Source organism: Rhea pennata, chromosome 5, assembly GCF_028389875.1.
Source record: "Rhea pennata isolate bPtePen1 chromosome 5, bPtePen1.pri, whole genome shotgun sequence".
Lineage (NCBI taxonomy): Eukaryota > Metazoa > Chordata > Aves > Rheiformes > Rheidae > Rhea > Rhea pennata.
The window spans coordinates 26,542,313-26,560,473 of record NC_084667.1 but is presented as its reverse complement, the minus strand read 5'-3'; the positions used below and the strand labels follow the sequence as shown (position 1 = coordinate 26,560,473).

Below are 18,161 nucleotides of genomic sequence, written 5' to 3'. Positions count from 1 at the left end.
TTCTTACTTCCTTTAAAAGGAAGATGCTTTTTCATCTATACTTATTGCAATTATTCCACCTCTTTCCTGAAATATCATGTCCCAAGGCACTCGCACATCTCTAGCTACAAACATTAAACCAAATACGCCTTTTAAAACACTTAAAAAAATTTGAATATGGCTAAAATTTAAACAATGCTCATGAATTAGATGCCTAACTTCCTCAGAAATTTAAAAATTCTACCTTATTTCAAACAAATCTTTAGAATGTATGTATTTATGTAAATAATTTATGTAAAATTTTGTGTAAATTTTTGTGTAAATTATATTCTCCTCTAATCTAACTCTTTTCACTGAATTACTTTTGTAAAAATATGTAGAAGCATGTAATCAGAAAACTAAGGTCTAAATTTTCAGTTTGAATATTTAAATTTAGCAAGTCAGTTCCTGGGTTTTGGGACAGTTACAGCAATAAACATGGCAATTCACCTTATTCACGTATTATTTAGACTTACCAAAATACAGCTCAAATCTTGTGTATTTGAAGTATTCATAATTCTCATATTTTAACAATATGGTTGCCTTATAATTATAGTAAAATAAAGAATGTAATAACTATGTTGTGAAGTTTACTTTTCCTCTGAAATTTTATTCTAGAGGTCGAAGAATCTTTACCTGATTGGTGCTATAGTGCTGGCGTGCAATGCAGTGATTGATTATATCTTTCATGTACGCCTGTGCATACACTTTCCACCCTGCATGCTGGTAAAAGGAAAAGAATATTACTGTGAAACACTATAATCAATATTTACAAACAGATTTTTTTTGTATGATATTTTTCAAAGTAGTTTTGATATTTCAACACAAATTCCAATTAACTTGGTGGGAGATGCACCTAACAGTTATTTTAATGTATCAGCTAAAAAGTGTATTTTAATATCACTCTTGTTCCATGACATGTTATGATGAAGAGGTTGCAATTTGCTTTCAGTCCCCCTTGCATAGTTTCTAGAGAAACAAGATGCCACTTCAGCTCTACTTTGTTGAAGATTGTGCATATCAAGGACATCTGCTGAATCTTAGCATTTAAATACTTCCAAACATCCTTACTGCAGCAGTGTAGCTTTTTAAACTATAGGCTTCAAGTACAGTGGTTCACTGAGTAACATTAAGAAATACTTGGGGAGGGAAGGTGTTGCAGGTTCTTCCACTCCCCACCTTTTTCTTTTTTTTTTTTTTTTTCCTTAAAGTGTTTTGCTCTGTAATTTTGAAGACTCCTGTCCTCTTCAAGTTGATCCAAAAATCACAGGAAAACCTATAATCACATATCTGTATCTCCTGCACTGTGGCAATAGTGTCTCTCTTACAGTGGTAAGCATATTCCCCTTTGTTACGACTGTGTGAGCTGATAGGAACTGTGTAGTTAGTCATTATGATATACTTTGAAGAAACTTACTGACAGCAGTATTACTTGTTCTTCAGTCAGACCGTGCTGGTTCTGCCACCTCAGCACAGGTATTGGATTTGCCAGAGGAGGAGACACAGGTGGGCCTGGTCAGCTGCACTGTCACCACTCCCTTCATTTAGGAGGAGGTAGCCACAAGGCCCTTTGAACAAGGGTGTGACATGGTATGGTGAGCTACCCGGTCAAAGACTGGAGACAGTAAATATCTGCATAGATGTATGCAGTATCGTAAGTTACATCCACCTGGACAAACAAATTACTTCAATGTCAGTATTCTCATCCATCCTATCAGAGGCCATTTATCAGGAGCAGTAGACCTTACTTTATAGACATAGTTACAAAACAGATCACACATGAAGATCTTTGATCTAGAGGAAGACTCCTACCTTTTTCTATCCAATTTCTGTATTTTAAAGCAACAAACTTTACTCAGCTTCAAGCAATAACATTTAGATAGACAAATTAAATTGATTTCAGTGTCTGGAGATTTTAACCTTAAGAATTTCACAGAACTTTATCAAGCATTTCTTTCTCTGGTTTCCTTCTGAGGTTGATGATTGTTAGTGGTTTCATTTCAGGCAAAAAGAAACCAAGTCTTTCTGGTCTGTAGCATACCCAAGGGACAAATTCCAGATCTTCACAGCCCTAATCCTGAGGAAAACTGAAGAACCTCCAAGGAAAGTGAAGGACCACGCAAGCACACACTTCATTGTAATGCAGATTCAGACAGAAATAAAATTCAGAAGCACATGCCTCAGATACAGGAACAATAAGCAACAGAGAAGCCTACAGGCTGAAAATCAATGTGCAGTCCAAGGAGAAATAGCAATCTGATTTGGAAGACAGCACTGCTCCTTCTGCAGATGTATCTGGATATTACCAGAAGCTCCTAACTTAAAAAGATAGCACTAGATAACAGAGTCAGCAGTGTTCAGTGCACCTAGAAACTCTTAATTTAGTGCTCCTTTTAACTCAGCAGGATTGTCAAGAATTTCTGCAAGTACCTTAGGCCTAGAGACAACAAGCAACCAGATCCCGCGTACTTCCACTTAGGACAGTGCCTGGCAAAAGAAGGAAGAATAAGTATTTGGACATTCAGCATTTATTTTTTGCATCATTAGTGTTGAAGGTATTAAGCCTAATGAGCTTGCATCTGGACCCAGAATACTATTAGTACCTATGGAACTTTTTTATATTACTTGGAAGTTCCACACACCTAGAGGGAGACAAGCCAGTGCAAACTGCAGTCCAGAGGACATACTACAAAAAGATGAAATCTTATTTATGAAATCTACAGCTAGCCTTTCATTGGATCCATGTGTAAATCCCTACAAAAATCCTCCAGGTAATATCTCATGCTCTCACTTTTGTTTCCATGCTGCTGATCATGAAAAATAGCTTCTCAGTGTAAGTTGCTAGAGGCTGGTAGGGAGAAAGGAGAGAAAGAAATTAGACTTGTAGAGATAAAGTACAGGCAAATGTAATACGATCTGGTGACGTTTTCTTAAACCATATAGAGTTTTACATTTGGACAATACTATATCAAGTTCCACGTAGGTATTTTATTGCCTCCCGTTAATTTTCTCTACCACATACACCCTTGTTACTAGCTAGGCTTAGGCACCCATTTCCTTGATTCAACTTCAGTTCTAGAAGAAAGGTAAATTGCACTGATTAATTCCATCTAAGATTTTATTCTTTACTGAAGGAAGGGAAGAGAGGGCAGAGGTGATATGCCGTGGAACAAGACTGTGCATTTAAAATATTCTATGCACAAATGCATAAGACATACCTACCTAGCCCCCTACCCTTCCTCTCCCCATTTCTCCATACACAAATACTTCTCATCACGCTATATGAGCTCAGTGTTCAAGAACCAGATTTATCATTGTCCCTTGATGTCCAATTAGTATGTTCTGTTTGGGGTTTTCCTATCTCCCATTTCATGATATTCACAGGACCAAATATCTTTTCATGATTTTTGAGAGAATTTAACAATGTTAATGAGGATGAAGAGCGACATTCAAGCCTAAGAGTAGACCACGACTGCTGCGTTGTATATAATTCTGTCTATCAGTAATCACAGAATGGTAAGGTTGGAAGGGACCTCTGGAGATCATCTAGTCCAACCCTCAGCATAGCCCATACGGGGACTGAATCCACAACCTTGGCATTAGCACCACCACACTAACCAACTGAGCTAAACCTGCCTAATCCTCCAGACTGAACAGCTGCTACATACTCAGCATGGGCTGTGTATGGCAAGCTGTCCTCACCTCTGCAGGGAAAACTGCAAGTGCTGGGCAGGGCAGCTGCCCTGTGCAGGGAATCCCATCACATCTCCATTCCATAGAGCCAGAAGAGATCTGCTGTACAACATTTTATGAGTGAAAATTTCTATGTACAGAGAAACTCCTGAACTGATCGTAATATTACATAACTGCTGTAATATTACGTAACTAATCCTGAAAGGGAAGATGCCTTGATCCGTTTGTAGGACACGAATTAACTCCACCTTTTAAGAGAAAGATGTCAAAAACTCCTATTTCAACATCTACGTTTTCTTAAGAGTAAAGCAGCCCTTCAAAGACTAGACTTGGCAGTGCAAATTTCACAGTCCCCTATGCAGACTAGGAAGCCTTCTGTTTCCTGTCTTCTCCAAAGCTTGGTTTTGAATGGTAGCCCTACTGTAGACACAACCTTGCCACTCCTGCTCCACAGCCGAGTGCCTTTCTGCTGCCTCATCAGTTTGCCCTGCTTTCCTCCAAAATCTGCAAGTCGAACTTCTTGAGTTCCTTGCAGGAAAGGGGCATGTTCTTCATCCTATAGAGGATTTTCCTAATCCAAAATTTAGCAACCAAGACAGCGTACCAAGATAACCTTCACTTCTGCTGCCTGCCATCATCTTTTTAAGCAGACTGGTTAAGTATTGTTTAATGCATAGTAAATACTGACCGTCCCTCCCAAAAGACCATCGCCCCAAAGCGGTTAGACTACGCACGCAGACACACACACACACACACCCAAATAATAAAATACACACACCAAGCAGAGTGAATGCACACGGGGAAGGCAATTTAAAGATACATTCATATCCTCTTCCAAAAACCTGAACACTCCAATGCTTTAAAAAATATGGCTGGCAATAACAGAATTGCTGAAAAACAGAATACTAGCAATGACCTATTAATAATAGGGTTTACAGTATTGGTAATATATTAAACAGGCATACCGACTAATGAGAATGGCTTCTGTTTTGCTTGCTGTGCTATAACAACATGTACAAATATTCAAAGTTATTGAACACATTCAAGCGCAGAATGATCCCAGAGGAGCAAAGGTAGAACTCAGGAAAAGCAACCATGTTCTGCCAGGCACATGAAAGTGTGGTATTTTATTGAAACCCTATTAAACTCTCCTGTAAGTTTACTGAATTACTTTTCCCATCTCTGTTGACTGTCAAGACAATTTGCTGCAGGGAATAAATCCAAGTGCACAAAGAAACAGCATTTCTCTGTGAAACAGCCATAAGAGCACAGTCATTGCTTGCTTATTCTACTGACTGAATTAAGTGCTTCAGACGGCAAGCATAAAAGCTGCCTGCAAGATGATCTGATACTGTAGATTTTGCTAAGATTTTTCTGTTTGCAGCTCTCTCTTACCCACTTGCTTCAATAATGATTCAGTTACTTGTAGAGTAACATATGGATGAATAAATCAGGCAAAAGTATCTGATGCAAAAAATACTTGGATATGAAAAAGATAAAATTCAGTTAAAGAAAAGTCTGAAACACGCTTCTGTTCCCTAGTGTATTTCTTAGCCAGACACTGCACCTGCCTTTTATCTTAAGAACAGAGAAGACCAAAATCATGGATTAAAATATGCTCAAAAAACTTGAAAAAAATTCAGATCCTGATGCAGCCTTTATATCACCTGCATTCCCTTGCATGTGTTCTTTTTAGTAAAGAAAGATGACAAAAGATATGACATAATTTACGTATTAAAACACAGACTGAGTTATCATGAAGAAATAAAATTCAGGAAGTCTATTTTAGAGAAAACAATTCTAAACTACTTCATTTACAAAAATCAAGACTCTCATTTTAAAATACCTGGGGCAATAAGAATTTTTATTTTAATCCTAGGAATTTTTATTGGTGTCTCAGCTTATGCTTTCTCACTCAACCATATATGATCTGTTGGCAGTTTCATAATGATAGCAGTTATCATATGTGGAGAGATGTTAGTGGAGCAGAAGAATCCAACTAAACTCAAAAAAGTGCTGTAAATTCATCACCAGCAGAAGAGAGTGATGATGTTTTTCACTTAAACACTACAAAGGGACCTTCATTCAGATTTTTCAGAAAGGCAAACTCTTGCAAAAAATTCTCCATTTCAGCAGACCAATAAAAAAAGGAAATAAAAAAACAGTTTTCAGAAAATTTAAATCACAGGTGATTTGATAATTAAAGAACTTGCTATTTCTTCTCACCATTTTCTATTCCTTACAGTATTAACCTTTCTTTGCATGTGCATATGGGCACAAAATCCTTCTCCTTTCACTTTCCTCAGACGGCTGTGTTCCCCATCTCTGCTCGCTGTAGCTCACAAGAGATGTTGGTCTTCTGTAGGTGACAGATAAGAAAGATAGGGGCCATTGGTCACCAGCTAGACAGCACCTTCCAATGTCACTGCCATCTGGTACCATGACGGTCTTCAAAATTACCTTCAAACTAATTTTAAGAGTATTCTCTCTTTCTCTCCTCCCCTGGCTCCCCCTGTTCTCCCAAGGTTTCTTGGGAGAGAAACTATTCTCTAAGCTAAGTCTGTTTGGGGGCCTAAGGAGCCCAAAGTGCTGTGAATGCTCTGAACATAGAGATTGCCAAATGAACAGCAATGCACTTACCAGCATCAGGCAAGAGACTGACTGGTGTTTTCTACTACCTTCTCTTTTCAATGTAAGGCTTTGTATTAATTCACAAGCAGGCAAGCATAGTGCAGATCTAACATCTGAGTTGCAGAGAAGTCCTTCTCTTCACATCCAATTTTCCAGTTGAGTAGACTTTGTTTCAAGAATGTCCAGTGTTGTGACATAAGTCAATATTATTAGGAAATACCCTCTCTGCAGTGCTCTTCTCTTTGCATAACCCATCAGAAGGTTTAATCAAAGTTCAATTCTACTTACTGAAACCTACTTACTCGTGTTTCAGGCTTAATTATCTGAACCATCATTATCCAAAGCAGAGTAATACTCCTTCAAGAGTTCTCTATTTATGGTACATGCCATCCAGTGTCTCAAATTCAAGTACATCTCTTACCAACTGACCTTTCTTTCTTACTATCCTACAATTACTTCTTTCATCCAGACAGACTGCAGCACTGGGGTAAATATTAAGCAGTAAAAGTTGATAATCTTTAGCAAAATTGACTTTTAAATGAAATTACTGCCAATAGAAGTACTGAAGAGCAAGGAAAATGTGTGTGTGTACTGTGTAAATTATTTGGGCAGTACTGGATGAAAATTATTTTACAGCTCTTTTTTGAAATCTAAGTGTCATGCAATATTTTACATAGTCTGAATACCATCTGCTTAGGTGAATAAAATTTTAAGCCAGGGGTGATGAAACAAAGAGGAGCATACATAGGTTGTATTATATTCTGGTAACATCACATTAGGCCCATGGAGATGGGTTTTCAGCAGTGGAAATTTCCCAAACTCAGACTCCTTGCAAGCACTTGAATCTCCCACATTCTTGTCCCTGTTGTTCATTTCATGTTACTATTGTGTACAAATGTGATCCCTTCAGGTTAAGGCATGTCACTTTGCTGTCCTTCCTTTGTGCAGGAAAATAACCCATCTCACAATGTTAGAGTAGTAAGAAAATCACGAAAAAATGGGCATCTCCAGTTCTACCTAGCTCTCTTTGGAAGACAGCAGATCACAAAGGCCTCTCAATCTCCATGTAAAACAGGATTTTTGCCTCCAATGAGAATAATTTTATATGGGTGGTAGCTTTCACTGTAAAAGGCTAAATTAGTTTGTTTCTTTTCCATGGGACGTATCCGCTCTCACTCCACTTTCATACATGTGTTTTGAGTAGTACCCAAGTGGAAAATAGAATTAACGTGTTGAGTAAGCTTTATTCTTCTTTAATTTGTTATTGCTGTCATTAGGAGTCTTTTATTTTACTTTGGCCGATTGTTATAGGAACAGGAATAGAAATGTTATAAATCTGTAGGTTGATTGTTTCTTGGAACAATTTTTTTCATTGAGTGAATCTTTTTCATTTACCAGAGTCCAGACAGTAAATGAACCTGCAAGCATTAACAGGTGATCAAAGAAACTGAGCGACCCTTGCCCCTCAGAAAGGGATTAAAGTGACACAGGTGGTGGAGAAGCCAACCAGGAGAGGTGTGCTGCTGGACCTTGTATTAACAAACAAAGAAGGACTGGCTGGAGATGTGAAGGTTGGGAGCAGCCTTGGCTGCAGTGACCATGAGGTGGTGGAGTTCAGGATCATGAAAGGAGGAACTAACGCAGTAAGTAGGATCACAACCCTGGACTTCAGGAGAGCAGACATTGGCCTCTTCAGGGAACTACTTGGAGGAATTCCATGGGTTAGGGCCCTAGAAGGAAGGGGGTCCAAAAGAGCTCAAGTTTGTTTCTGTTTTGATATATAAGAAGTGGCAAAGTAGATCCAAGTTCAGTACTGGCTGATACACAGCAGGGAACCGAATGTAGAAACATACAGAGAAAACAAGCTTTTGAAATCTAATATCCCATTAACAAACTTAACTGTCCACTTGCACAGAACCTCACTAGTAGTAACATTCCTTGCCCTTCTGTCTTTGCTGGCCAACATTACAACAAAAAAACCCACTGTTTCTAGCTGCAAAATTAACCCCCACAAGGCCAAAATAATTTCTGTTTGATATACTGTTTAACTATCTTATTGAATCTGTGATCACGCAGCAAAAGGTTCAGTTTCGAGTTTCTTGGACAAAGCAAACTCGATGACCTTTTCTAATTCAGGGAAAATTACTTTCTGTATATTCAGGTTCCTTTATAGTGCTACTATATAGGTAGAACTCATTCTGTTTTGTTTTTTTAAAGAAAACTGATTAATCACACAAACCCATCTGTATATTTCTTTGCAGCAGTCATATTATTAAATGCTAATTTCTCCCTAGGCATTCCCCTGCCTTCTCATGTAATTTGTCTCTTAACTGAATGTTACTGATTTCACTAGTGTCTACATCTGCTAATACCTGTATAACATGCTGCAAACAGAACAGCACAGAAACTATTCAGTATTTTTTCAAACTTAATATATTAACTGATGTGACGAGAAGATGATAGTCGGGGAGGCTGCCTTAGAAAACCCTTGAAACTCATCATTATGCAGTCATTCAATGTTGTAAGAGCAGGAATAAATCACATCCCAAACTTAAAAATCAAATCATTATCACTGTAGCCATCACACAAGCCTTTAGTTTCAAATTGTCATCTTCCACTCCCCTACCAGCAGGCTTGTGGGCTCCATCTAGTTCTTCCAGAAAGTAATTCATAGCTAGTTTGTCACATGCTGCTGAAAAGTTTGATAAATACACAATTCTGTGATTTTTTTTCTTCAATTAATTTTAACAAGGAATAGAAAATAGTTAGATTCATTACCACAGGGAACTTCAGGTACTATTAAACAGACAACAGAAACTTCCTTGAAAGAATAAAGTCTTACAAGATTACTAGCAGCTTACCTTTTCAAGTTAGCAGATATATCTCCTAAAACAGCTTTCTCAGTCCCCTGCAGAGCTTTATCAATTGGCAGTCGAGGATTTGCTTTTATCTGGATCATGGATGCCGGATCTATCTCATTATAGCACACCTTACAGAACAGAATTTTAAAGGTCAAACTAAGGTGCAGATGAAAAAAAGTCCTATTAAAAACCCCAGTATGACAGACACTGAAGAGAGATTCAATAATGAAGAATCTGGAGCTTCCATGCTTACATCTTTCTTGCTTACCCTCTGATGAGCACAACCAGGAAGTTAATTTTACAACTTAGATAGATAAACCTTTAAATGCACTACAGAAGTCAAAAAAGATTAAAAAAACAATAGATCACAAAAAGGGTGAAAAAAAATGTAGTTTAGCATCTGGATATGAAATGGAGCAGTGAGCATCCAATCTCTTTTCAGGTGGGGCTAGTTATATTGAAGCAGAGAAAACACACTTTGGGCACAGATCTTCAAATCAGATAAAGTAGTCCATCCTTCAGTATCATCTAAATATTAGAAGAATTTTCAATTGCTAAGCAAAGCTAACAGGATTGACCTTCAACTAAGTATGATATACGTTACTTAAGCAAGAATAAAGACTGATAAGCGATAATTGAGAACTTTTACTGGAAAAAGATGCAACTTTGGATTAGATATTAAAAACTGCTGTACTTTCAAAATTCCTCATTACAAAGTATTACAAAGGCATACCTTCCCAGCTGAAAAAAAAAAGTTATTTATAACCAAAATAGGATTTTTTTTCAAGTGATTTCCCATTTCATAGAGTAAGTATAATTGTACAATATTAAAGATAACTCAATAGGATTTTTTTCTTCTTTTTCTTCCAGGTATATAGCTATCAATCTGCTAGCTTCAATAGTCTGCAACATTTTTGAGTTATTAACTTGCAAACTAATCGTTAAACATCACTAATGACCAATTTCTCAAGGATCTTGCTTAAAATATCAAGCCACTGTCTAGAAATGTTGAAACTTATCTATTACTTTTAACAACTGACAAAAACATTAACCAGCGGCAGACATGACTATAGATTAAGCAACTAAAAATTTTGTCTGGGAAAGTTGTCTTGTTCTTCCGTATTACTGGCAATGCTTTATCTAGCTTTGTTACCTAATCATAGTAATTAACCTACAAGTATATTTTATAGAAGTCAGCTTAAATATAAAACATTCACTGAACAAAATATGCACTTATAAATAGTATCATTAATAAACTGCATTTTAGAAATGCATAGTACAAACTGGAAGCTTTGGTAAGCATCTAATATGTGCGTGCATGCATATACATATGCATGTGTACACGTGCATATATAGGTCTGTATACATATACACATGTACATACATCTATGTGTACGTGTACATATCTGCATACACACATGCATATATGTGTACACACATGTGTACACATATATGAGGCATGCACACAAATACACTGCTAACACCTGCAGTGTGGGTTTCTAGATATAATTCTAGTTTTGCAAGTAAAGAATCTTTTCCAATAAATGAATAGTTGCCATAGACAGTTTGGGGGAGGTAAATTTTCACCTTCTTGGAAAACAGACAGGCTATTACCACTATGTATTAATTTGCTCTCTGCTTTGCACAAGTCCCAAAATGGGACTTGCAAATGAAGCACAGCCTACGCTATGCTGATTGCTGGAGCAAATTTTATTCTCATATGCCGTTTGCTGCATCTCTCAGTGTATTTTGCACATTCAGCACCCAAAATGAAGGAAGGAGAAAGGAGAAGAACAATCTAGGGATGGGAAGACACTGAGCTGAGCAAGAGCCTTCAGATAAGACAAGACACCAGATATCAGAAATCAGGGAATACTATCTATCAGGACACAGCACAACAAATTAAAAAAAAAAAAAAAAAAAAAGCCTCAAAACAAAGAAAGAGAAGTTAAAGGCCATGCTCGAGAGAGAGAGAGAGAGAGAGAGAGAGATGCTCTGAAACTGAGACAACAGCAAACAAATCTGTGCATTGTGTCAGACAGGAACTGCAAAAGAATCAATGGGTGGTGTGAACACGACAGCAGACACCACAGGTGGGATTTGCAACCCTACACATCAGTAAACAGGAAGGAGGAGAAAAGGGATGCGAGAAAACAGACCTCAAGTAATAAGATATAGGTAAATAAATGAATGCCAAGTGTGAGTTTCAGGGCTAACCCATAGGATACATCAATCTGATATTTCTTAGGCAGGAAAAAGATTTTGTCATGTAAGTAGCTGTTATTAAGAAAATAACAACAGCTGGTCTAACAGACAAGTACTGTTAGGAGATATGAAAGTGAAATTTAGCCTCCCTGCAATTTACTTTTTTCCTTCTTTTATGAATACAGGCATAAACATTAAAGTAATAAATCTAGGCCAGTTAAAAAAAAATCAGCACATTAAAGACTGACTACTATTACAACTGGGATTATACAAAGACTGTATGATCCCATCATAAAAAGTTTCAAGTGCGTGTAAGAAGCAAATGTCCTTGGAAGCACAGAAGTGGGTAAGCCGCGACCTTATAACTCAGGGTCAAAGAACAAAAACAGCTGCAAACAATCTAACAGAAGGGACAAAGGTGTAGGATGAAGTATTACTCTACCTGTGTCTATCAGTATGACCATCAAGCAGTGTCTCTGACCAGCACTGACACACACAGACTACAACCATTCAATAGAGATGAATTCACGTGACTCTTATCCCCCTCTTTAAGGAGTGCTACTCCATGTTCTACCTCTCCCTCACACTTTGTTCTAGATCGGACAAGAGACAATCGTACCTCAAGAGCTTTTTTCAGATCTGGCTTTCTCAAACTTAAATCATAGAATCATACAATCATAAATACCAAACACTACCACTCTTCTGAAGTACAGCCATTAATAATTCTTCTCTCTACATCTTGAGCAAGTCTTGTTAGCCAGACTTACTTGCTTCTGTTTGCTACATGTACACAGATTAACTGCATTAGTCCATCACCTAAACTTCCTTTTTTCTGCTTGTTGCATCTTCTACTCTTTTGCTTCTGCAGACATAAGCATGTATCACACCCCTCCTTCTTGTTTCAGTATCTTTACCATAGCTAGAATTTCCCCTCTTCCTTTAGAGGTTTTCAACCATTTCTTCATGAATGCTCCCCTGTTACTGCAGACTATACAAACTCTATCTGTGCCTGCTTTCCACACTGCTTTCCTTTTCCACTCTTTCCTGTTTTTTTTTTTTTTTTTTTTTTTTTTTTTTTTTTTTTTTTATCTCAGACCTATAAGCACAAAATGCAGAATCATAAAAAACCTCAAGTTGGAAGGAACCGCAGGAGGTCATCTAGTCCAACACCAGTGTCTTAAATGAGTTACACTCAAAACATACAAACTTCTCACATTAAATATGTATCAGATAGCTAAATTCAGGATGCAGATACTTAGTTGTTTTAGTACTGAGATCAACCCTGTGAACGTGAGAATATGAGAATTTTGCTTAGTCTGTAACTATTTCTGTAGAGGATTTCTGCAAAGGGTAAAATTAGCAGTTCATCCCCTGACCTGCACATATACCACATCACAAACTCCATTAATCAGTCTGATGCCAGCAACTCACATCTCATCTGCAAAGTCAATTTTTATACAGAGTTGAACAGTTTGAGCTTCAGATAACCATCATTTTACCAGTCAACGATAATCAATGTATTATGGAAAGGATGATATGGCACTAAACTAGAAAAACATTATAAAATCAGACTTCCACATCAACTGCATCACTGTAGAGCCTTCATACTTATCAGATACAACTATGAAATAAAACTTGTCTCTGGTGTTTTTAATGCAGTCATCTCTCTTGCTATTACTTACTTATAGTAAAGTCTACCCTGAAAACAAAATTCTGGAAACATATAGAACTTGTCAACTTTGAGGTCTCCCTTCATAACACCAGAGGATCTAAATTTGGTGTGAGCAATCAATTTGCATTCATTAGGTGAACACTACAATCAAGGTGTCAATATAGGTCTGAATCCTTCTAGTGTTTAAGCAGTCATTTACGTCATCAAAATGAGTTCACCAGATTAAGCGCTCAGCAACTGAACGTTCCTACTATGTTGCCAATGTGAACCAAGCCCTTGAATATCTATATGGTAATCAGAGCATTTTAGGGTTTCACACAGGAAAGGATTCTCCCTCCACTCAACCCAAAGGCAAATAAATTACTTAGATGAAAATTAGTAAGCTATGTTTCCACAAGAGACGATAGAAGTAGTGTAAGTTGAAATGTAAATCCGTGAGTCTGTTTCCAGTTGAAAACACTGCCATATTAAAGGAGAATTTCAACTTTTAGAATAAAAATTTCTACTTCTCTGCCAAATTGGGAAGGAGGATTAAAAAAAAAAAGTTTATTCATCACTGAAAACATACCATTAATATCTAGTTACAGGCAGAAGAACAAAGTATTTCATTTCGTTATACAATATACAGTTACGCAAACTTTGCTGAGCAGACTCCAAGCGAAGGAAATTCCTTCTCAGTCTTTAGTCCTTAAGAAGTTTTCCCTTTTAAGAAGTATATTTTAGTTAGCTTTTTTACTTCCTTATGCTCCGCTTCCAGAAAGTTTTGTTACACTTTCTCTAATAAACTGTATCTAAATTCTTCTGACCTGTGGTCAGAAAAAAAAAAAAAAAAGAAAGAAAGAAAGAAAAGAGCTTGTTCCTCATCAACCTTCATTAATCAGCATGTCAACCTGTAGGTGTGGTGAGACAGGGTAAAAGGGTATCTTCAGACAGTCTTCCACTACAGCTTTTTGACACGTACATCACACCGATCTTCTATTAATAAAAGTTTTAACACATTGTTTTAACAAAAGTTCAGAGGTTACTGACAAACACTCCCTTCTTTGCTTGTTGAAATAAATTTTAGAACAACTTTCAACACAAATACATTTGTACAATGCAAGCATATTAACTACAAAATGTTACATATATCTAATTTTATTCAGTTTAATGTGTTTAAACATCAGGACATGCACATCAATGCTTGACTGCTTATAATCAGTTTCTGTAAGGAGCCAAACTAAATTCACTGTTGTAGCAACCACTACTGTTTGTTAATAGTTTTTTTCCTAATACTACTGAAATATATACTTGCATCCGTTTATTTTCCAATAGGCTAGTAGAGAAAAAAAAAACCCTTAGCCACAAATAAATGAGCCATAACTGGACAGATTTAAGAATCTTCAGTTAAACCGAAAACAAAAATCCAGCCAACTACATTTTATAACATACAAGGATCATTTATTTAGATGAACAAAACTGAAATGTGATACAACATTTTAGTTATAAAAATGTTACAAAAATAAAGTATTTGCTGCTGTAATCCTGCAGTTCAAATTCAAAGTTTATTTCCACTGGGATTTTCCAACTACTCTTAAATTGTCTTGGAACTTTTTAGCTTTAACTTTTTTTGCTAAGAAATCGTCCAAGGATCTCTGTAATGGTAAGATATACTGGACAGAGAATAAAACAATATTCAGTTAACATAAAGTAGAGATCAAATTTATTGTTCCACAGAGGAAGACTTTACTCAGATCCCCTCACCACCAGCAGATTCATCTAACCCTAAATTTCCTTCCTTCCTCACACCATGTAGAACACAGCTCAATCCAGTTTTATCATCAGTCTCCATATCCTATTGAAAGAGTATCCAAATAGTAATCTCTCAATTATAGACTTTTTAGGTATGTACGCACACTCATATGTGAACCCAAGTGTTTACTATTTTTGTATATTTAGAAATTTTATCAATAATTACACCAAACCTTTAAATCTGACATTTCTCAAAGTTACACACACAGTATTTTCACTGAAGGCTGTAGGTCTGTTTAGCATCCTTCACTGAGAGGGTTATAAAGAGGGACCGTGGATCCTTTCTGTTCTTGCAGACTGTTATCTTTCCTCTCAGGTCCTCTCCTACAAGAACAAAAATGAAATTACTATGCTTACATTACTGAATTATAAACAGTAACATAACATGCATTCAATCTCCTTGTGTTACATGAGAAATTATTCCCAGTTAATTGGAATTAAGCAAGTCTATGAAGGTGTTTTCAAAGGCATAACCAATGGTCTTGACAATGAACGTAAGTCAAACTGACTGTAGTTAAACCTGGTGAGGTGCTGAGTTAAGTCACATTGTTATCTCTCAACTAATCCACCAAAAGAGCTGATACGCCAATTTTATCTTGGCTCCAAAAAAGAACTGTATTCCTTGGATACGTACGTGTCTCTTTGTATCTGGTGGGAACTGGATCTGCATATCGCTACCTGGCATTTTCAGACATGTAAGATTTCACTTAGACAACTAAGTGACATCTAACAGTTACTACTATTTAATTATTTTTTTCTTGAGCTTCAAATTTTCTGATGAAATGATAGATACATGTTTAAATTCTTGAACATGCATTTTTTTTTCTTTCCATGAAGTAAACAAATATTTAGCAATAACACAGGGGTATAAAAAAGGGAAACTGTTAGTCTCTGAAAATTAATTTTGTGTTATTCTTTTATTGCTCTCCAATTTAAATGCATCACAACTACCAACTTTGAATAAAACCAAATGCACTGCAAAAGTTTACTCCACTTCCTGCTGCGGATGCTATGTAGTTACTATTTGCACTGCACTTCATTTCAGCTCTAATTAGGTCATGTTTTTATCCTGCAGGAAATAAGTACACAGAAATCTTCATTGCATTTCTAGTTTGCATATCATTAGTCACAAGTTTCATTTTACATAAATATCAGGCTACTTTGACCATACAACTTGGCAGATATGGATTTTAGTTAAAACCAGAGGGAACATTTTGACATGGAGTGTAAGTGCTGTGGGACATCTCTCCAAGGTAGACAGGCCCAACTCTCACTTTTGGCCTTATTAAGTTAATGTACTTTTCCTAGAGAAATTGTAGGCTTTGATTCTCCTGTTGATCATTTTGTCCTAGCCTGTACTTGGTCCAGACAGTTACTGGTCCCATCTCAACAGCAGTTCAGTCCCACAGCATGTCTAGGTCTTCCATACATATTCTTTACGTAATTCAAAGGTCTTAGAAGCCTGTTCCAACTTTGCTAGGCATGCAAACATAGTCAATGGATAAGATGCAAAAAAGCCTTTATAGCTATACTACATTCTGCAAGCTTATACAGGAGGACTACACAAAGGGACAGTGAGCTCATTTCCCTACAGGTATAGTTCTATTTAACTCCATTTTTCTTAAGACAAGACAGTAGAAAATTAAATTTACAAATATTAAGAGCTCCAGGAATTGATTCATGCTATACAAATTTAAGACAAAAGACTCAGAAGTTTGTATGCTTAAGTATTGAAAGTGATACAAATTGAAATACATAACCAACTCCAACTAGTCATAGTGTCTACCATTTGTTAACTTCAAAGCTTTATTAAAAAAGCAGCATGGAGAGATCAAGTTTTCAATAGGGAGGGTTCTTCATTTCCAGATACTTAAGAAGCTGCATTAATTAACAATACTCATATTGTTGAGTATTAAACACAAGTTTACTGAGAAGGTGGTACAGGAGGACATTAAGGAGATTTTAGTTTTCTCGTTAGCCTTAGTATGTCACTCCTGTAAAATGTTAGCAAAATCCACGCTCCTTGGATAGCACCACAAAATTCTTGCATGCCCTGCTGGGGAGTAGGGGATTAATGAAAGAAAACTAGCAGCAATCCACAGAGCCAAGGCATGGGATAGAGTTTTAGAAATTCCCTTAAACCACATGCTACTAATGTTTGGCTGACATCCTCTGCGCTAAATACTGGAGAGATCTGGCAAATATCAAAAGTGTTAGTGTAACCGTCAATCTAGTACTTAAAGAATTTAGCTTCAACAACTTTTATGGACAGAGAGCACCAACATTTTCAAGTAAGGCATCTGAAATAAGTTGCCCCAACAAGAGAATAATTTTGAGGTCAAAAGATGTTCATCTTCCACTATAAGTGACCTATGTTGGTGGACAACAACGAAGATAATCTTATTTGGAGGCCTTCACTTAGATATTCAAAAGGTCAGTTAAGGCTCAAACTGCAATTTGTATGTCATTATGAAAGCTCTGGCACTATGTGTTCTGTTCTATTAGCCTGACTCTGGCTTTACAGCCAATATATACATCATATTCTTTTAATCTTCTGAAAACTATACATTCAGTGAATATTCTGCCATCTCAAGAGAAGATCCACCACTGCAGATGTTACCTCACATTTCAAGGAAATATTATCTCTATGAGCTTTTTAGTCATTTTAAATAAGTGTACCTAGTAGTTATCTCTGGATGTCCCAACACTTTTGTAAGGACTGTGCTCATGAATATTAAAAAACAAACAAAACAAATAACAAAAGTAATCAAAGAAAACCCCTGAATCCCCATTTATTTTCAACCTTAAGACACCCAATTCAAGTTGTATCTGTAAGTATTTAGAAAGCCCATTCTTGAGCCATTTCACACTATCATTCTAAAGCACAAGAAATGCATCTCAACAACGATTCTACTTAAAAGGGCATGATCTAGATGTACACCATTAAGTTTTCTGCTACTCTCCTATTAGCCCTTGCTCCATTGATCATCTTCCATTACGCTAGCCACATCTGCTATTACTATTTTGCATTCTACTGGATCTAAAGCATTTCTATACTCCTCATTACTTACTCTGATTTTAAAAGCAATTATGTTCTGTTAAAAAATGAATTTTATGATATTCTTATTGCATAAATGAAAATAAATAGTAATTCAAAACCCAAGATGGTTTCAAATTCAACAATATTTTTAGAAGTCTCCATATGGCACAATTCTCAGCTGCATCCAAGCAATAAAGAAAACTGACAAAAGATCCACATTTAAAGTTGCTGTCAGCCTGTTTTGTCACAG

The 18,161-nt window shown here is 36.6% G+C and overlaps 1 protein-coding gene across 3 annotated transcripts in view; it reads right to left on the bottom strand.

Moving 5' to 3' along the window:
• Nucleotides 1-14,542: 14,542 nt before the first annotated feature.
• PRMT3 (protein arginine methyltransferase 3) overlaps nt 14,543-18,161 on the bottom strand; it is a 143,173-nt gene continuing 139,554 nt past the window's right edge. Inside the window, exon 15 of one of the 3 annotated variants that reach the window (XM_062576518.1) lies at nt 14,543-15,195. In XM_062576518.1, coding sequence (XP_062432502.1) covers nt 15,086-15,195 — 110 coding nt within the window. In that variant the 3' untranslated portion in view covers nt 14,543-15,085. The remainder of the gene's footprint in view (nt 15,196-18,161) is intronic. The other 2 variants (XM_062576516.1, XM_062576517.1) reach the window with 2 other exon arrangements.